We start from the raw sequence: 21,503 nt of genomic DNA, 5'->3' as shown, positions 1-21,503 counted from the left end.
CTCTGGACCTGGCCTTCTGTTTCTAACCTCCTCTCTAAGCCTTTCACAGATACTAACTCTCCTACGTAAGGCCGGGAATACTATGGACCTGGTCTTCTCCTGGCTCTGCTCAGCGTGTGACTTTACTAACTCTCCTACATGAGGACAGGAATACTCTGGACCTGGTCTTCTCCCAGCTCTGCTCAGTGTGTGACTTTACTAACTCTCCTACGTAAGGCCGGGAATACTCTGGACCTGGTCTTCTCCTGGCTCTGCTCAGCGTGTGACTTTACTGACTCTCCTACGTAAGGACAGGAATACTCTGGACCTGGTCTTCTCCTGGCTCTGCTCAGCGTGTGACTTTACTAACTCTCCTACATGAGGACAGGAATACTCTGGACCTCGTCTTCTCCTGGCTCTGCTCAGTGTGTGACTTTACTAATTCTCCTACGCGAAGAAAGGAATACTCTGGACCTGGCCTTCTGTTTCTAACCTCCTCTCTAAGCCTTTCACAGATACTAACTCTGCTATGTGAAGATGGGAATACTCTGGACCTGGTCTTCTCCTGGCTCTGCTCAGCGTGTGACTTTACTAACTCTCCTACGTAAGGCCGGAAATACTCTGGACCTGGTCTTCTCCTGGCTCTGCTCAGTGTGTGACTTTACTAACTCTCCTACATGAAGACAGGAATACTCTGGACCTGGTCTTCTCCTGGCTCTGCTCAGTGTGTGACTTTACTAACTCTCCTACATGGGGACAGGAATACTCTGGACCTGGTCTTCTCCTGGCTCTGCTCAGTGTGTGACTTTACTAACTCTCCTACGTAAGGCCGGGAATACTATGAACCTGGTCTTCTCCTGGCTCTGCTCAGCATGTGACTTTACTAACTCTCCTACATGAAGACAGGAATACTCTGGACCTGGTCTTCTCCTGGCTCTGCTCAGTGTGTGACTTTACTAACTCTCCTACGTAAGGACAGGAATACTCTGGACCTGGTCTTCTCCTGCCTCTGCTCAGCGTGTGACTTTACTAACTCTCCTACGTAAGGACAGGAATACTCTGGACCTGGTCTTCTCCTGGCTCTGCTCAGTGTGTGACTTTACTAACTCTCCTACGTAAGGCCGGGAATACTATGAACCTGGTCTTCTCCTGGCTCTGCTCAGCATGTGACTTTACTAACTCTCCTACATGAAGACAGGAATACTCTGGACCTGGTCTTCTCCTGGCTCTGCTCAGTGTGTGACTTTACTAACTCTCCTACGTAAGGACAGGAATACTCTGGACCTGGTCTTCTCCTGCCTCTGCTCAGCGTGTGACTTTACTAACTCTCCTACGTAAGGACAGGAATACTCTGGACCTGGTCTTCTCCTGGCTCTGCTCAGTGTGTGACTTTACTAACTCTCCTACATGAAGACAGGAATACTCTGGACCTGGTCTTCTCCTGGCTCTGCTCAGTGTGTGACTTTACTAACTCTCCTACGTAAGGCCGGGAATACTATGAACCTGGTCTTCTCCTGGCTCTGCTCAGCATGTGACTTTACTAACTCTCCTACATGAAGACAGGAATACTCTGGACCTGGTCTTCTCCTGGCTCTGCTCAGTGTGTGACTTTACTAACTCTCCTACATGAGGACAGGAATACTCTGGACCTGGTCTTCTCCCAGCTCTGCTCAGTGTGTGACTTTACTAACTCTCCTACGTAAGGCCGGGAATACTCTGGACCTGGTCTTCTCCTGGCTCTGCTCAGCGTGTGACTTTACTAACTCTCCTACGTAAGGCCGGGAATACTATAGACCTGGTCTTCTCCTGGCTCTGCTCAGCGTGTGACTTTACTAACTCTCCTACATGAGGACAGGAATACTCTGGACCTGGTCTTCTCCTGGCTCTGCTCAGTGTGTGACTTTACTAACTCTCCTACGTAAGGACGGGAATACTCTGGACCTGGTCTTCTCCTGGCTCTGCTCAGTGTGTGACTTTACTAACTCTCCTACGTAAGGACAGGAATACTCTGGACCTGGCCTTCTCCTGCCTCTGCTCAGTGTGTGACTTTACTAACTCTCCTACGTAAGGACAGGAATACTATGGACCTGATCTTCTCCTGCCTCTGCTCAGTGTGTGACTTTACTAACTCTCCTACGTAAGGACAGGAATACTATGGACCTGGTCTTCTCCTGCCTCTGCTCAGTGTGTGACTTTACTAACTCTCCTACGTAAGGACAGGAATACTCTGGACCTGGCCTTCTCCTGCCTCTGCTCAGTGTGTGACTTTACTAACTCTCTGTCACAAACCACCGGGGGGGTCACTCAGAAATCCCTCGCGCTGGCTACCAGTACGTCACAATCGGGGTGTAACAAGTGGGGGTCACCCCTACTTCATACCTCCCGACCGACAGACAGAGCACGTGACGCGCTCTCTAGCGCCCCTCTTATAGTCAGGCCAATTATGGAATTGCCCGACAATAAGAAAGGAGGCCGCTATACTACTTATGCCGATTATTGAAGGGTCCCCGGTGAGAGTAAGGTATATATTCCCCCGACCTCCGCGGGCGGAATATATAATATCTTCCCGAATCTCACTGGCCTCCCCACAATAATCCTTGGCACAACTCGCTGCCACCAACCGCTTCACGGTAACTATTAGCCGAACACACAGACGTGGGATTCAAGATCGAGATAACAGAACAGCCCAAGATTAATTATATAATTTAATCGCCTAAAGCACACTAGAAACTACAATATATACAATAGGGAATCTACAGAATATACAGTTATGTCAGAGTACAGTTACAATCAAAGCATGGGTTACAAACAGGCATACACAGTTCCAGCAGTTACCTTGTTGCGTCTGGCCACAGGGGGGCGCTGTAGACCAGGTTTCCAGGAACCCCCTCACAGGTCTTTCCCAACCAGGCCCCCGAGCAGAAGAACCCTGGAAAATGGCCGAAGTAGGGTTATCAACCTGGGCAATCCAGGTCCCCTCCTACCTTAGTGACCTCACAGGGAAGCACTGCCACTCCCCCTGCATGGATCAGAATTATCCAGCAAAGGGGATATTGGCCATAACTTTGCCTGGGAGCGTCGTAGGCAGACGCCAATGCTCTCATTGTGACAGTTATGAATTTAGCTACAGAACGAGGGGACTCATGACCTGTCTACGAGTTCCCATATGGCTGATATCACGCCTGGGGTATTTCCCAAGCTCCCCCTTCCATAAAAAAGGTGTGCCAGCATCGTCCGCCTGCGCAAACACCATTTTTATGGTTGCCATATTTATCGGAGATATGGCTTGCGAGATATGAACCATTTTTTACTGGAGTCGTTCTGTCTGGCTACTTCCAAGTCTTGCTAATGAGATACAACTCTTGTTACAGGGTGACGGCAGGGAGCCATCCTGTGTCCATTGTCCGCACAACATCTCATCTCCATATCAGAGGAGATGGCTGTTGGAGGTGTAAGTGGGATGTGACACCTTCACAGATGCTGGACATTTGGGAACAAGGATGGAGGGGGGGCACTGCCAGGGAGTGATGAGAGCAATTATGACTTCTAGTCATAATTCCTCTTCATATCCCAGGATTTACCTCACACCTCCCCCCTTTTGAGGGCGCTAGGGGGCAGCACACTCCGGTGTTCCCCCGTGCGCCCGTCCGCGACCTCTCCTTGTCGGGACAGCCCGTCTGCGTTACCGTGGTCACGGCCCCTTTTGTGGCGAATGGTGAAGTCGTATTGCTGGAGCGCAAGGCTCCATCGCAACAATCGCCCATTCGTCCCAGAGACGGTGTGCAACCAGCTGAGGGGATTGTGGTCCGTCTCCACGATGAAGTGGCGCCCGTATAGATAGGGTTGCAGACGCTGCAGGGCCCACACTATGGCCAGGCACTCCTTCTCCATTGTAGAATAGGCCACTTCCCTTGGTAACAGCTTCCTGCTCAGGTACAAGACTGGGTGCTCTTGGCTCGCAGAGTCCACCTGGCTGAGCACCGCACCGAGGCCGAAGTCACTGGCGTCGGTCTGTACTACAAACGGCTGCGTGAAGTCGGCTGCCTGTAGCACGGGCGGGCTGGACAGGGCGTCCTTTAGGGCCCGGAAGGCTGTCTCGCAGTCCACTGTCCAATCGACTGCAGAGGGCAGCTTCTTCTTGGTGAGGTCCGTCAAGGGCTTTGCCAGGCTACTATAGCATGGAACAAACCTCCTATAGTACCCAGCGGTCCCCAAGAAGGACATCACCTGCTTCTTGGTCCTGGGGGTGGGCCAGGATGCGATGGCCTCCACTTTCTCAGGCTCGGGCTTCAGCGTTCCCCCACCTACCCGGTGACCGAGGTACTGGACCTCGCTCATGGCCAGCTGACACTTTCCCGGCTTGATGGTCAAACCTGCCCGGTGGATCCGCCTGAGCACCTGTGCTAGATGCTCTAGGTGGTCCTCCCAGGTGGGACTGAAGACGGCAATGTCATCCAGGTACGCGGCCGCGTACCCTTCAAGTCCCTTGAGCAGGGTGTTGACCATCCGCTGGAAAGTGGCAGGGGCATTCCTCATCCCGAATGGCATCACCGTGGACTCGTACAGTCCAAATGGGGTAATAAAGGCAGAGCGTTCCCTGGCCTTGCGAGTCAGGGGGATCTGCCAATATCCCCGGCTCAGATCCATGATGGTCAGGTACTGAGCCCCGGCCAACTGATCGAGCAGGTCATCGATGCGTGGCATTGGGTACGCATCGGCGACCGTGACCGCATTGAGCCCCCTGTAGTCCACGCAGAACCGAGTGGTTCGGTCCTTCTTAGGGACGAGGACTACAGGCGAGGCCCAAGCGCTGTTGGATGCCTGGATCACCCCCAGCTCCAGCATCTCGTCAATCTCCTGGCGCATGTGTTGCTGCACCTCCAGGGAGACCCGATATGCTGAACGCCGGATCGGGGGATGATCCCCAGTGTCCACGTGATGGACAGCCAAGTCAGTCCTTCCGGGCTGGTTGGTAAACAACCCCCGGAAGGGGTGTAGGGTGGCCCACAGCTGGGACCGTTGGTCCTCCAAGAGCTGGTGGCCAACCTCCACATCCTCAATGGATCCGCCTGCCCTAACCTGGGCTAGCATATCCAAGAGGGTTTCCGCTTCTCCCTCCTCGGGCAGGTTGCACACGGGGAGCGCACATGCCTCCCGCTCATGATGTGCCTTCATCATGTTCACATGGAAGGGCTTCCGCCTTCCACGGGCAGGGTCCAGGGTGACCAGGTACGTCACAGGGTTGAGCTGCTGGTACACGAGGTATGGGCCTTCCCAGGCTGCCTGAAGCTTGTCCTGTGGTACGGGGACCAGTACCCACACCTCTTGACCCACTTGGTAGGTCCTCTCACAAGCGTTCTGGTCGTACCAACGCTTCTGATCAGCCTGGGCTTGAGCCATATTGTCGTGTACCAGTTGCGTCAAGGCCTGCATTTTGTCCCGGAAGCGCATGACATACTCGATAACCGACACTCCAGGGGTGGCCAAATCCCCTTCCCAAGCCTCTTTCACCAGAGCCAGGGGGCCCCGCACACGTCGCCCGTACAGGAGCTCAAACGGTGAGAATCCTGTTGAGGCCTGTGGAACCTCCCGGTAAGCAAATAACAGGTGTGGGAGATACCGCTCCCAGTCACGCCCATGGGAGTCGACCAACATCTTAAGCATCTGCTTTAAGGTGCCATTGAACCGCTCGCACAGGCCATTAGTCTGTGGATGGTACGGGCTGGCCACCAGATGTCGCACCTGGACTTGCTTACAGAGGGTCTCCATCAGCTGGGACATGAATTGGGTCCCCCGGTCGGTGAGCATTTCCTGGGGAAAACCCACTCGGGAGAAAATCTCCAGCAATGCGGTGGCCACCTTGTCAGCCCGAATGGACGACAAGGCCACTGCTTCTGGGTACCGGGTGGCATAGTCCACTACCGTCAGTATGAAGCGTTTCCCGGAGCTGCTGGGGATGGCCAGCGGGCCGACCAGATCCACAGCCACCCTCCTGAAAGGCTCATCGATGATGGGCAGAGATACCAGTGGGGCTTTGGGGCGTGGCCCCGCCTTCCCCACTCTCTGACAGGTTTCACACGAACGGCAGTAGGCAGCCACATCGGCCCCCATTTTTGGCCAGTAGAAATGCTGGTTTAACCTGGCCTTGGTCTTAGCGATCCCTAGGTGTCCGGCCATCGGAATCTCATGTGCGATCCGCAACAACTCCGTCCGGAACGGATAGGGTACCACCAACTGTCGGTCCCTGGGCCACGCCTCCGGTGAACCCTGCTGGACCGTGGCCCGGTACAGCCGTCCTTGGTCCCAGACCACTCGCTCCGGGTCCGAGTCCGAGGGAGGCTGTGCCGCCTGCTCCTTTAGAGCTTTCAGGCTGTCGTCAGCTTCTAACGCTGCCTGAAACCCCTGACCAGATGTGGCCAGAATCGACGAGACTGTCACATCTTCGGTCAGTACCCCGGGACCTGTGTCCTGGCCTCCACCTGACTCGGCTGCCACTTGGTCAGAAGGGGAAGAGCTATCGGACCTCCGGGAGGCCCCTTGGCTTCCAGCACTCCCACTGCGGGTGACAGCGGCCACAGCCGCTGCGACCGTGGGTCGTGCCTGCTCCTCCTCCGTTCCTGACCAAGTCGCCGGTTCAGGCAGATCTACCTGGCTTCCTGACACCCCGGTTGTGGGGGAACCCTGCACCGAGATCTTACCTGGGAGCACTTCCGCTCCTGGACCGGCCCCAATCTCACCTGCCTGTTCCCCTCCTGCAGCAACAGAACCCCGCTGTGAAATCTCTGGGGACCCCACATTTGCTGTGGTAGCCCCCACCCCACACACTGGTCCTCCCCCTGCAGCACCCTGCTCTCTGCTTATCCCTGCAGAGGGCAACAGATCCCAGCTCACAGGCTGGTTACTTGTAGAGGCATGGTCACACCTTCCTCTGACCCCCTCCCCTGTCACAGCTGCAGCTGAGTGTGTGTCTATGGTGTCTATGCAAGCAGAAATATCAGAGTTCACTCCCTCCTCCCTTACATCATTCATAGATAACACATTAACATTGTCCGGAGGCACGTCAGCACTGGCTGAAGGTTCAGCCTTTGGGGCGGGGCCAAACTGGGAGGTTATTTGCCCCAAATCTGTCCCAAGTAGCACGTTTGCAGGGATCCGATCAGTTACCCCCACCTCCCTCACCCCTCGCCCTGCGCCCCAGTCCACATAAATGTCAGCAACAGGCAGCGCCGGGTCAGTGCCTCCAATCCCGGAGACAGCGAGGGTTTTTCCAGGGATCAAGTCTTGGGGGGACACCATCTCAGGCCGCACCAGAGTCACCTCCGAGGCGCTGTCTCGCAGTCCTATGGTCACAGACTGGCCGACGGTGACAGGTTGGAAGCTGTCCAGGGACCTACCACCACCCCCACCCACACAATACACCTTGGGCGGCCCTTGGGACGGGGACGGAGCCGGGGCCTTGGGACGCTGAGGGCACATGGCCTTGAAGTGTCCAGGTAGGTTGCACTGGTGGCACCGTCTTGGTTCTGCCACGGGCCTGGAGAGGGGAGTTGAGGGGGACACCCCCTGCAGTCTAGGGGCAGGTGGGGCAGTCGCAGAGTTCATCTTACCCCCTCTCCAGGTGCTGCTGGTGGCTGCTCTCCTGGCTTCAGGAGCCCGATTGTTGGTGTAGTCATCTGCCAGGGCAGCTGTAGCCGTGGATCCCTTTGGCTTCTGGTCTCGGATGAACTGGCGGAGATCCTCAGGGCAGTTCCACAAGAGTTGCTCCGTGATGAACAAGTCCAGGATCTCCGGTCCGGTGGAAAGCTGCAGGCCTTGGGTCCAGTGGTCGGCAGCTCGGGCAAGTGCCCGCCGGTGGTCAGCCCAGGAGTCCTTTGGTCCCTTCTGCAGCGTCCGGAACTTCTTGCGGTAGGACTCCGGGGTGAGGTTGTACTGTTGGATCAGGGCCCGCTTGATGGTGTCGTAGCCCTGATCCGCCTCAGCAGGCAAGTCCCCAAGGATATCCAGGGCCTTACCCCTTAAACGGGGGGTCAGGTATTTGGCCCACTGGTCCTTGTTCAGATGATGCTGCAAGCAAGTCCGTTCAAAAGCAGTCAAGAAAGAGTCCAAGTCTCCATCCTTCTCCAGCACTGGGAAGTCCTCAACACGGACCTTTGGAAGTTTGGTGTCTGGAAGGTCACGGGTGGCTGATGAGGGCCGGAGCTGAGCTAGCTGCAGCTGGTAGTTACGCTCTGCCTGGCGCTCTTCACGCGCTGCTTGCTGCTCACGCTCGGCCATGAGTTCCTTGTAGCCCTCCCGGTCTCCAGCCTGGCGTAGGGCCATAGCCATTTGAAGAAGGCTATCCGAGCCTCCCAGGCTCGGTGGAATGGCACGTGGTGATCTGCGGCCCGCTGCGGAGCCTGGTGCTTCACTGTCCATTGCAGAGCGGAGGGCTGGCGTCTGGCTCGTTGAGGACCCTTGGGCGAGCTGCTCCTCATCTTGTCCAGCAGTGCCCGGTTGTGCCATGTCCTCTGCAGAGCTGTTTTCTGGCGTCGAGCTCCTGGAGGACTCGTGGACAACCTCCTCATCGTCTCTGGCCTGAGCATCGGCCATTCCTTTGGCTTTGCTCCTGGTGCTCTCAGCCATTCTTGCAGACTTTTGGTCACTGACACAGAACTGACACCTGATGCCTCCACACACCTTACAGTATCTGCACTCTGACACTCTAGTGTTGAGCTAGTCTGAAGACCCCAGCAGCCACAGCTGCTGCAGGCAGTCTTTAGTGTCTGGGAGTATGGGTCTCACACTCACACACACTATTATCTCGATCCCACCGCTTGCCACCAATATGTCACAAACCACCGGGGGGGTCACTCAGAAATCCCTCGCGCTGGCTACCAGTACGTCACAATCGGGGGGTAACAAGTGGGGGTCACCCCTACTTCATACCTCCCGACCGACAGACAGAGCACGTGACGCGCTCTCTAGCGCCCCTCTTATAGTCAGGCCAATTATGGAATTGCCCGACAATAAGAAAGGAGGCCGCTATACTACTTATGCCGATTATTGAAGGGTCCCCGGTGAGAGTAAGGTATATATTCCCCCGACCTCCGCGGGCGGAATATATAATATCTTCCCGAATCTCACTGGCCTCCCCACAATAATCCTTGGCACAACTCGCTGCCACCAACCGCTTCACGGTAACTATTAGCCGAACACACAGACGTGGGATTCAAGATCGAGATAACAGAACAGCCCAAGATTAATTATATAATTTAATCGCCTAAAGCACACTAGAAACTACAATATATACAATAGGGAATCTACAGAATATACAGTTATGTCAGAGTACAGTTACAATCAAAGCATGGGTTACAAACAGGCATACACAGTTCCAGCAGTTACCTTGTTGCGTCTGGCCACAGGGGGGCGCTGTAGACCAGGTTTCCAGGAACCCCCTCACAGGTCTTTCCCAACCAGGCCCCCGAGCAGAAGAACACTGGAAAATGGCCGAAGTAGGGTTATCAACCTGGGCAGATCCAGGTCCCCTCCTACCTTAGTGACCTCACAGGGAAGCACTGCCACTCCCCCTGCATGGATCAGAATTATCCAGCAAAGGGGATATTGGCCATAACTTTGCCTGGGAGCGTCGTAGGCAGACGCCAATGCTCTCATTGTGACAGTTATGAATTTAGCTACAGAACGAGGGGACTCATGACCTGTCTACGAGTTCCCATATGGCTGATATCACGCCTGGGGTATTTCCCAAGCTCCCCCTTCCATAAAAAAGGTGTGCCAGCATCGTCCGCCTGCGCAAACACCATTTTTATGGTTGCCATATTTATCGGAGATATGGCTTGCGAGATATGAACCATTTTTTACTGGAGTCGTTCTGTCTGGCTACTTCCAAGCCTTGCTAATGAGATACAACTCTTGTTACAGGGTGACGGCAGGGAGCCATCCTGTGTCCATTGTCCGCACAACATCTCATCTCCATATCAGAGGAGATGGCTGTTGGAGGTGTAAGTGGGATGTGACACCTTCACAGATGCTGGACATTTGGGAACAAGGATGGAGGGGGGGCACTGCCAGGGAGTGATGAGAGCAATTATGACTTCTAGTCATAATTCCTCTTCATATCCCAGGATTTACCTCACACTCTCCTACGTAAGGACAGGAATACTATGGACCTGATCTTCTCCTGCCTCTGCTCAGTGTGTGACTTTACTAACTCTCCTACGTAAGGACAGGAATACTATGGACCTGGTCTTCTCCTGCCTCTGCTCAGTGTGTGACTTTACTAACTCTCCTACATGAGGACAGGAATACTCTGGACCTGGTCTTCTCCCAGCTCTGCTCAGTGTGTGACTTTACTAACTCTCCTACGTAAGGCCGGGAATACTATGGACCTGGTCTTCTCCTGGCTCTGCTCAGCGTGTGACTTTACTAACTCTCCTACATGAAGACAGGAATACTCTGGACCTGGTCTTCTCCTGCCTCTGCTCAGTGTGTGACTTTACTAACTCTCCTACGTAAGGCCGGGAATACTATGGACCTGGTCTTCTCCTGGCTCTGCTCAGCGTGTGACTTTACTAACTCTCCTACGTAAGGACGGGAATACTCTGGACCTGGTCTTCTCCTGGCTCTGCTCAGTGCATGACTTTACTAACTCTCCTACGTAAGGCCGGGAATACTCTGGACCTTGTCTTCTCCTGGCTCTGCTCAGCGTGTGACTTTACTAACTCTCCTACATGAAGACAGGAATACTCTGGACCTGGTCTTCTCCTGGCTGTGCTCAGCATGTGACTTTACTAACTCTCCTACATGAAGACAGGAATACTCTGGACCTGGTCTTCTCCTGCCTTTGCTCAGTGTGTGACTTTACTAATTCTCCTACGCGAAGAAAGGAATACTCTGGACCTGGCCTTCTGTTTCTAACCTCCTCTCTAAGCCTTTCACAGATACTAACTCTCCTACGTAAGGCCGGGAATACTATGGACCTGGTCTTCTCCTGGCTCTGCTCAGCGTGTGACTTTACTAACTCTCCTACATGAGGACAGGAATACTCTGGACCTGGTCTTCTCCCAGCTCTGCTCAGTGTGTGACTTTACTAACTCTCCTACGTAAGGCCGGGAATACTCTGGACCTGGTCTTCTCCTGGCTCTGCTCAGCGTGTGACTTTACTAACTCTCCTACGTAAGGACAGGAATACTCTGGACCTGGTCTTCTCCTGGCTCTGCTCAGCGTGTGACTTTACTAACTCTCCTACATGAGGACAGGAATACTCTGGACCTCGTCTTCTCCTGGCTCTGCTCAGTGTGTGACTTTACTAATTCTCCTACGCGAAGAAAGGAATACTCTGGACCTGGCCTTCTGTTTCTAACCTCCTCTCTAAGCCTTTCACAGATACTAACTCTGCTATGTGAAGATGGGAATACTTTGGACCTGGTCTTCTCCTGGCTCTGCTCAGCGTGTGACTTTACTAACTCTCCTACGTAAGGCCGGAAATACTCTGGACCTGGTCTTCTCCTGGCTCTGCTCAGTGTGTGACTTTACTAACTCTCCTACGTAAGGCCGGGAATACTCTGGACCTGGTCTTCTCCTGCCTCTGCTCAGTGTGTGACTTTACTAACTCTCCTACGTAAGGACGGGAATACTCTGGACCTGGTCTTCTCCTGGCTCTGCTCAGTGCATGACTTTACTAACTCTCCTACGTAAGGCCGGGAATACTCTGGACCTGGTCTTCTCCTGGCTCTGCTCAGCGTGTGACTTTACTAACTCTCCTACATGAAGACAGGAATACTCTGGACCTGGTCTTCTCCTGCCTCTGCTCAGTGTGTGACTTTACTAACTCTCCTACGTAAGGACAGGAATACTCTGGACCTGGCCATCTCCTGGCTCTGCTCAGTGTGTGACTTTACTAACTCTCCTACGTAAGGCCGAGAATACTATGGACCTGGTCTTCTCCTGGCTCTGCTCAGCGTGTGACTTTACTAACTCTCCTACATGAGGACAGGAATACTCTGGACCTGGTCTTCTCCCAGCTCTGCTCAGTGTGTGACTTTACTAACTCTCCTACGTAAGGCCGGGAATACTCTGGACCTGGTCTTCTCCTGGCTCTGCTCAGCGTGTCACTTTACTAACTCTCCTACATGAAGACAGGAATACTCTGGACCTGGTCTTCTCCTGCCTCTGCTCAGTGTGTGACTTTACTAACTCTCCTACGTAAGGCCGGGAATACTATGGACCTGGTCTTCTCCTGGCTCTGCTCAGCGTGTGACTTTACTAACTCTCCTACATGAAGACAGGAATACTCTGGACCTGGTCTTCTCCTGGCTCTGCTCAGTGTGTGACTTTACTAACTCTCCTACATGGGGACAGGAATACTCTGGACCTGGTCTTCTCCTGGCTCTGCTCAGTGTGTGACTTTACTAACTCTCCTACGTAAGGCCGGGAATACTATGAACCTGGTCTTCTCCTGGCTCTGCTCAGCATGTGACTTTACTAACTCTCTTACATGAAGACAGGAATACTCTGGACCTGGTCTTCTCCTGGCTCTGCTCAGTGTGTGACTTTACTAACTCTCCTACATGAGGACAGGAATACTCTGGACCTGGTCTTCTCCCAGCTCTGCTCAGTGTGTGACTTTACTAACTCTCCTACGTAAGGCCGGGAATACTCTGGACCTGGTCTTCTCCTGGCTCTGCTCAGCGTGTGACTTTACTAACTCTCCTACGTAAGGCCGGGAATACTATAGACCTGGTCTTCTCCTGGCTCTGCTCAGCGTGTGACTTTACTAACTCTCCTACATGAGGACAGGAATACTCTGGACCTGGTCTTCTCCTGGCTCTGCTCAGTGTGTGACTTTACTAACTCTCCTACGTAAGGACGGGAATACTCTGGACCTGGTCTTCTCCTGGCTCTGCTCAGTGCATGACTTTACTAACTCTCCTACGTAAGGCCGGGAATACTCTGGACCTGGTCTTCTCCTGGCTCTGCTCAGCGTGTGACTTTACTAACTCTCCTACATGAAGACAGGAATACTCTGGACCTGGTCTTCTCCTGGCTGTGCTCAGCATGTGACTTTACTAACTCTCCTACATGAAGACAGGAATACTCTGGACCTGGCCTTCTGTTTCTAACCTCCTCTCTAAGCCTTTCACAGATACTAACTCTCATACGTAAGGCCGGGAATACTATGGACCTGGTCTTCTCCTGGCTCTGCTCAGCGTGTGACTTTACTAACTCTCCTACATGAGGACAGGAATACTCTGGACCTGGTCTTCTCCCAGCTCTGCTCAGTGTGTGACTTTACTAACTCTCCTACGTAAGGCCGGGAATACTCTGGACCTGGTCTTCTCCTGGCTCTGCTCAGCGTGTGACTTTACTAACTCTCCTACGTAAGGACAGGAATACTCTGGACCTGGTCTTCTCCTGGCTCTGCTCAGCGTGTGACTTTACTAACTCTCCTACATGAGGACAGGAATACTCTGGACCTCGTCTTCTCCTGGCTCTGCTCAGTGTGTGACTTTACTAATTCTCCTACGCGAAGAAAGGAATACTCTGGACCTGGCCTTCTGTTTCTAACCTCCTCTCTAAGCCTTTCACAGATACTAACTCTGCTATGTGAAGATGGGAATACTCTGGACCTGGTCTTCTCCTGGCTCTGCTCAGCGTGTGACTTTACTAACTCTCCTACGTAAGGCCGGAAATACTCTGGACCTGGTCTTCTCCTGGCTCTGCTCAGTGTGTGACTTTACTAACTCTCCTACGTAAGGACAGGAATACTCTGGACCTGGCCATCTCCTGGCTCTGCTCAGTGTGTGACTTTACTAACTCTCCTACGTAAGGCCGAGAATACTATGGACCTGGTCTTCTCCTGGCTCTGCTCAGCGTGTGACTTTACTAACTCTCCTACATGAGGACAGGAATACTCTGGACCTGGTCTTCTCCCAGCTCTGCTCAGTGTGTGACTTTACTAACTCTCCTACGTAAGGCCGGGAATACTCTGGACCTGGTCTTCTCCTGGCTCTGCTCAGCGTGTCACTTTACTAACTCTCCTACATGAAGACAGGAATACTCTGGACCTGGTCTTCTCCTGGCTCTGCTCAGTGTGTGACTTTACTAACTCTCCTACATGAAGACAGGAATATTCTGGACCTGGTCTTCTCCTGGCTCTGCTCAGCGCTTGACTTGACTAACTCTCCTACATGAAGACAGGAATACTCTGGACCTGGTCTTCTCCTGCCTCTGCTCAGTGTGTGACTTTACTAACTCTCCTACGTGAAGACAGGAATACTCTGGACCTGGTCTTCTCCTGGCTCTGCTCAGCGTGTGACTTTACTAACTCTCCTACATGAAGACAGGAATACTCTGGACCTGGTCTTCTCCTGGCTCTGCTCAGCATGTGACTTTACTAACTCTCCTACATGAGGACAGGAATACTCTGGACCTGGTCTTCTCCTGGCTCTGCTCAGCATGTGACTTTACTAACTCTCCTACATGAGGACAGGAATACTCTGGACCTGGTCTTCTCCTGGCTCTGCTCAGCATGTGACTTTACTAACTCTCCTACATGAATACTGGAATACTCTGGACCTGGTCTTCTCCTGGCTCTGCTTAGCGCTTGACTTGACTAACTCTCCTACATGAGGACAGGAATACTCTGGACCTGGACATTCGACTTCACCGCCCTGATCAACTCACTACCCAACAATCCTAAACAACCCTTTCACACTTCTTAGTGCCTCTTCAGTCCTAAAGTGCCGGCTCAGATCACCAATCTCAGGGCTAATGATCTGACTACTTACTTCAAACAACAACCATATTAAATGGAAATTGTCCCCCAATCTCCTATTATCATGGATCGCCTTCCCTCGTGAATTTCACCAAGTTCACTTTCCATCTTTGAACCTCACAGTAGAAAGAGTTACCCGGCTCCTCACATCTTCTCGCCCTACAACCTGCACCGGTGACCCTAGTCCCTCACATGTCCTTCAGTCCCTTTCCCCGGCTGTCACCATTCACCTAAGTAAAATACTTATCCTCTCTCTCTCCTCTGGTGTCTTTCCCTCCTCAGTCACACGCGTCGTCATAACCCTTTACTTAAAAAACATCCCTCGATCTTAAGTGCACTAAGTACAGACCGGTCTCTAATCTCCCCTCATCTCTAAACGTCTGGTCCACTCAAAACTAATCCACCATCTTCCAGACAATTTACTTCTTGACCCTTTACAATCCGGTTTCTGCTCCTTTAACTTTACGGAAACTGCTCTTACTAAAGTCTCCAACAATCTACTAACAGCTAAATCTAGTGGTCACTACTCTCGGCTGATCCTCCTGGATCTCTGCTGCATCTGACACTGTGTATTACCAGCTTTTTCTCAATATACTCCGCTCTATCAGGCTCAAGGACACCGCTCTCTCCTGGTTCTCCTCCTACCTCTCTGACCGCTCCTTCACTGTATCTTTTTCTATCTCCTCTTCCTCTTTCTGTTGGGGTGCCTCAAGGGTTCAGTCCTAGGTCCCCTCCTCTTACTGTCAGGGTTCCTTGGGGCTCAGTCCTAGGTACTCTCCTCTTACTGTCAAGGTTCCTCAGGGCTCAGTCCTAGATCCTGTACTCTTACTGTCGGGGTTCCTCAGGGTTCAGTCCTAGATCCTCTCCTCTTACTGTTGGGTTCCTCAGGGTTCAGTCCTAGATCCACTCCTCTTACTGTTGGGTTCCTCAGAGTTCAGTCCTAGGTCCCATCCTCTTACAGTCGGGGTTCCTCAGGGTTCAGTGCTCGGTCTTCTCCTCTTGCTGTCAGGTTCCTCATGGTTCAGTCCTAGGTCCTCTCCTCTTACTGTAGGATTTCCTTAGGGTTCAGTCCTAGGCCGCCTCCTCTTACTGTAGGAATTTTTCAGGGTTTAGTCGTTGGCCTCATCCTCTACTATGGAGTTCCTCGGGGGTTCAGTCCTAGATCCCCTCCTCTTACTGTCTGGTTCCTCAGAGTTCAGTGCTAGGTCTTCTTCTCTTACTGTCAGGTTCCTCATGGTTCAGTCCTAGGTTCTCTCCTCTTACTGTAGGATTTCCTTAGGGTTCAGTTCTAGGCCGCCTCCTCTTACTTTAGGAGTTCCTCAAGGTTTAGTCTTTGGCCTTGTCCTCTACTGTGGAGTTTCCTTGGGGTCCAGTCTTAGATCCCCTCCTCTGACTGTCAGATTCCTCAGAGTTCAGTGCTAGGTCTTCTTCTCTTACTGTCAGGTTCCTCAGGACTCAGTTCTAGGTCCTCTTACTGTAGGATTTCCTTAGGGTTCAGTTCTAGGCCGCCTCCTCTTACTTTAGGGGTTCCTCAAGGTTTAGTCTTTGGCTTTGTCCTCTACTGTGGAGTTTCCTTGGGGTTCAGTCCTAGATTCCTTCCTCTTACTGTCAGGTTCCTCAGAGTTCAGTGCTAGGTCTTCTTCTCATACTGTCAGAGTTCCTCAGGACTCAGTTCTAGGCTCCCTTCTCTTTTCTCTGTACACCGCCCCATTGGATATAATAGACTTAATTTTCAGTACCATCTCTATGCTGATGACACCGCTTATACCCTCATCTCTCGACATCATCCCACATTACTACAAAATACCTGGGATTGTCTGTCCATTATCTCTAACTTCATGTCCTCCCTTTACCTATACCTGAACTTCCCATGTCTCCTCCCTCTACCAACCATCATAAACCCAATATTACCATTTCTATGTGTGGTTCTACCATTACCCCCCAGCAGCACGCCCGCTGTCTTGAGGTCATATTTGACTCCGATCTCTCCTTCACTCCCTACAGCAAATCACTCGCTCGATCATGTCACGTCCACCTCAAAAACATCTCTAGAATCCGACCATTTAACCTTTGACAAACTCTTACTGACATTCTTGTTTGGACTATTTCATCGCTTTACTAATCGGTCTCCATCTTACTAAACTCTCCCCTCTCCAATTCATCCTGAATGCAGCAGCCAGGATCATATTCCTCTCCAACCGTTACACCGATGCCTCCACCCTGTGCCAGTCATTGCACTTGTTACCCATCTGCCGGGAGACAGTCTGAAGGAGGCATGATGGTTCAGGGTGGAGGCTGCTAGATTGCCTCCATGTGCTTCCTCCTGTAATCTAGCCCTGTGGCTGTGAGGACGCCGACCTTGAAGTCACAAGGTATTGTCTCTATCTCCAGGGAGGCCATCTTCTCCATCCAGTACAACATCCGCGCGTTCATGAACGTCAAACACTGGCCATGGATGAAGCTTTACTTCAAGATCAAGCCTCTGCTCAGGAGTGCAGAGACTGAGAAGGAGATGGCGGCTATGAAGGAGGACTTCGCCAAAGCCAAGGAGAACCTGGCAAAGTCGGAGGCGAAAAGGAAGGAGCTGGAGGAGAGGATGGTGAAACTTCTCCAGGAGAAGAATGACCTGCATCTGCAAGTGCAGTCTGTAAGTATGGAGACCTGACTGCCCACCTTGCCTGGAGGAGGATGCATCTGCAGCGCCCCCTAAATGAGGATGTGTTTGCAGCGCCCTCTGGAGGAAGATGTGTCTGCAGTGCCTCCAGAATAAGGATGTGTGTGCAGCGCCCTCTGGAGGAGGATGTGTGTGCAGCGCCCCCTAAATGAGGATGTGTTTGCAGCGCCCTCTGGAGGAAGATGTGTCTGCAGTGCCTCCAGAATAAGGATGTGTGTGCAGCGCCCTCTGGAGGAGGATGTGTGTGCAGCGCCCTCTGGAGGAGGATGTGTGTGCAGTGCCTCCAGAATAAGGATGTGTGTGCAGCACCCTCTGGAGGAGGATGTATGTGCAGCGCCCTCTGGAGGAGGATGTGTGTGCAGCGCCGTCTGGAGGAGGATGTGTGTGCAGCGCCCTCTGGAGGAGGATGTGTCTGCAGCGCCCCCTAAATGAGGATGTGTTTGCAGCGCCCTCTGGAGGAGGATGTGTCTGCAGCGCCCTCTGGAGGAGGATGTGTGTGCAGCGCCCTCTGGAGGAGGATGTGTCTGCAGCGCCCTCTGGAGGTGGATGTGTCTGCAGCGCCCTCTGGAGGAGGATGTGTGTGCAGCGCCCTCTGGAGGAGGATGTGTGTGCAGCGCCCTCTGGAGGAGGATGTGTGTGCAGCGCCCTCTGGAGGAGGATGTGTGTGCAGCGCCCTCTGGAGGAGGATGTGTGTGCAGCGCCCTCTGGAGGAGGATGTGTCTGCAGCGCCCTCTGGAGGTGGATGTGTCTGCAGCGCCCTCTGGAGGTGGATGTGTCTGCAGCGCCCTCTGAAGGAGAATGTGTGTGCAGCGCCCTCTGGAGGAGGATGTGTGTGCAGTGCCCTCTGGAGGAGGATGTGTCTGCAGCGCCCTCTGAAGGAGGATGTGTGTGCAGTGCCCTCTGGAGGAGGATGTGTGTGCAGTGCCCTCTGGAGGAAGATGTGTGTGCAGTGCCCTCTGGAGGAGGATGTGTCTGCAGCGCCCTCTGAAGGAGAATGTGTGTGCAGCGCCCTCTGGAGGAGGATGTGTGTGCAGTGCCCTCTGGAGGAGGATGTGTGTGCAGTGCCCTCTGGAGGAGGATGTGTGTGCAGCGCCCTCTGGAGGAGGATGTGTCTGCAGCGCCCTCTGGAGGAGGATGTGTGTGCAGCGCCCTCTGGAGGAGGATGTGTGTGCAGCGCCCTCTGGAGGAGGATGTGTGTGCAGCGTCCTCTGGAGGAGGATGTGTCTGCAGCGCCCTCTGGAGGAGGATGTGTGTGCAGCGCCCTCTGGAGGAGGATGTGTGTGCAGCGCCCTCTGGAGGAGGATGAGTGTGCAGCGCCCTCTGGAGGAGGATGTGTGTGCAGCTCCCTCTGGAGGAGAATGTGTGTGCAGCTCCCTCTGGAGGAGAATGTGTGTGCAGCGCCCTCTGGAGGAGGATGTGTGTGCAGCGCCCTCTGGAGGAGGATGTGTGTGCAGCGCCCTCTGGAGGAGGATGAGTGTGCAGCTCCCTCTGGAGGAGAATGTGTGTGCAGCTCCCTCTGGAGGAGAATGTGTGTGCAGCGCCCTCTGGAGGAGGATGTGTGTGCAGCGCCCTCTGGAGGAGGATGTGTGTGCAGCGCCCTCTGGAGGAGGATGAGTGTGCAGCGCCCTCTGGAGGAGGATGTGTGTGCAGCGCCCTCTGGAGGAGGATGTGTGTGCAGCGCCCTCTGGAGGAGGATGTGTCTGCAGCGCCCTCTGGAGGAGGATGTGTGTGCAGCGCCCTCTGGAGGAGGATGTGTCTGCAGCGCCCTCTGGAGGAGGATGTGTGTGCAGCTCCCTCTGGAGGAGGATGTGTGTGCAGCTCCCTCTGGAGGAGGATGTGTGTGCAGCGCCCTCTGGAGGAGGATGTGTGTGCAGCGCCCTCTGGAGGAGGATGTGTGTGCAGCGCCCTCTGGAGGAGGATGTGTGTGCAGCGCCCTCTGGAGGAGGATGTGTGTGCAGCGCCCTCTGGAGGAGGATGTGTCTGCAGCGCCCTCTGGAGGAGAATGTGTGTGCAGCGCCCTCTGGAGGAGGATGTGTGTGCAGCGCCCTCTGGAGGAGGATGTGTGTGCAGCGCCCTCTGGAGGAGGATGTGTCTGCAGCGCCCTCTGGAGGAGAATGTGTGTGCAGCGCCCTCTGGAGGAGGATGTGTCTGCAGCGCCCTCTGGAGGAGGATGTGTCTGCAGCGCCCTCTGGAGGAGGATGTGTGTGCAGCGCCCTCTGGAGGAGGATGTGTGTGCAGCGCCCTCTGGAGGAGGATGTGTCTGCAGTGCCCTCTGGAGGAGGATGTGTGTTCAGCGCCCTCTGGAGGAGGATGTGTCTGCAGCGCCCTCTGGAGGAGGATGTGTCTGCAGCGCCCTCTGGAGGAGGATGTGTGTGCAGCGCCCTCTGGAGGAGGATGTGTGTGCAGCGCCCTCTGGAGGAGAATGTGTCTGCAGCGCCCTCTGGAGGAGGATGTGTGTGCAGCGCCCTCTGGAGGAGGATGTGTGTGCAGCGCCCTCTGGAGGAGGATGTGTGTGCAGCTCCCTCTGGAGGAGGATGTGTGTGCAGCGCCCTCTGGAGGAGGATGTGTCTGCAGCGCCCTCTGGAGGAGGATGTGTGTGCAGCGCCCTCTGGAGGAGGATGTGTGTGCAGCGCCCTCTGGAGGAGGATGTGTCTGCAGTGCCCTCTGGAGGAGGATGTGTGTTCAGCGCCCTCTGGAGGAGGATGTGTCTGCAGCGCCCTCTGGAGGAGGATGTGTCTGCAGCGCCCTCTGGAGGAGGATGTGTGTGCAGCGCCCTCTGGAGGAGGATGTGTGTGCAGCGCCCTCTGGAGGAGGATGTGTGTGCAGCGCCCTCTGGAGGAGGATGTGTGTGCAGCGCCCTCTGGAGGAGGATGTGTCTGCAGTGCCCTCTGGAGGAGGATGTGTGTTCAGCGCCCTCTGGAGGAGGATGTGTCTGCAGCGCCCTCTGGAGGAGGATGTGTCTGCAGCGCCCTCTGGAGGAGGATGTGTGTGCAGCGCCCTCTGGAGGAGAATGTGTGTGCAGCGCCCTCTGGAGGAGAATGTGTCTGCAGCGCCCTCTGGAGGAGGATGTGTGTGCAGCGCCCTCTGGAGGAGGATGTGTGTGCAGCGCCCTCTGGAGGAGGATGTGTGTGCAGCGCCCTCTGGAGGAGGATGTGTGTGCAGCGCTCTCTGGAGGTGGATGTGTCTGCAGCGCCCTCTGGAGGAGGATGTGTGTGCAGCGCCCTCTGGAGGAGGATGTGTGTGCAGCGCCCTCTGGAGGAGGATGTGTGTGCAGCGCCCTCTGGAGGAGGATGTGTGTGCAGCGCCCTCTGGAGGAGGATGTGTGTGCAGCGCCCTCTGGAGGAGGATGTGTGTGCAGCGCCCTCTGGAGGAGGATGTGTCTGCAGAGCCCTCTGGAGGAGAATGTGTGTGCAGCGCCCTCTGGAGGAGGATGTGTGTGCAGCGCCCTCTGGAGGAGGATGTGTGTGCAGCGCTCTCTGGAGGTGGATGTGTCTGCAGCGCCCTCTGGAGGAGGATGTGTGTGCAGCGCCCTCTGGAGGAGGATGTGTGTGCAGCGCCCTCTGGAGGAGGATGTGTGTGCAGCGCCCTCTGGAGGAGGATGTGTGTGCAGCGCCCTCTGGAGGAGGATGTGTCTGCAGCGCCCTCTGGAGGAGGATGTGTGTGCAGCTCCCTCTGGAGGAGGATGTGTGTGCAGCTCCCTCTGGAGGAGGATGTGTGTGCAGCGCCCTCTGGAGGAGGATGTGTGTGCAGCGCCCTCTGGAGGAGGATGTGTGTGCAGCGCCCTCTGGAGGAGGATGTGTGTGCAGCGCCCTCTGGAGGAGGATGTGTGTGCAGCGCCCTCTGGAGGAGGATGTGTCTGCAGCGCCCTCTGGAGGAGAATGTGTGTGCAGCGCCCTCTGGAGGAGGATGTGTGTGCAGCGCCCTCTGGAGGAGGATGTGTGTGCAGCGCCCTCTGGAGGAGGATGTGTCTGCAGCGCCCTCTGGAGGAGAATGTGTGTGCAGCGCCCTCTGGAGGAGGATGTGTCTGCAGCGCCCTCTGGAGGAGGATGTGTCTGCAGCGCCCTCTGGAGGAGGATG

At 54.4% G+C, this 21,503-nt stretch overlaps 1 protein-coding gene across 1 annotated transcript in view; it reads left to right on the top strand.

Annotated features, from left to right (window-relative positions):
• The window catches only part of LOC142312522 (myosin-3-like), an 85,920-nt gene that overhangs the window by 44,562 nt on the left and 19,855 nt on the right, over positions 1-21,503 (top strand). Inside the window, exon 22 of the mRNA XM_075351490.1 lies at positions 17,144-17,399. Within this exon, the coding sequence (XP_075207605.1) occupies positions 17,144-17,399 (256 nt within the window). The remainder of the gene's footprint in view (positions 1-17,143; positions 17,400-21,503) is intronic.

This window comes from Anomaloglossus baeobatrachus, chromosome 5, assembly GCF_048569485.1.
Source record: "Anomaloglossus baeobatrachus isolate aAnoBae1 chromosome 5, aAnoBae1.hap1, whole genome shotgun sequence".
Classification (NCBI taxonomy): Eukaryota; Metazoa; Chordata; class Amphibia; order Anura; family Aromobatidae; genus Anomaloglossus; species Anomaloglossus baeobatrachus.
The sequence above is the reverse complement of the archived record's forward strand: the minus strand, read 5'-3'. Positions and strand labels throughout refer to the sequence as shown.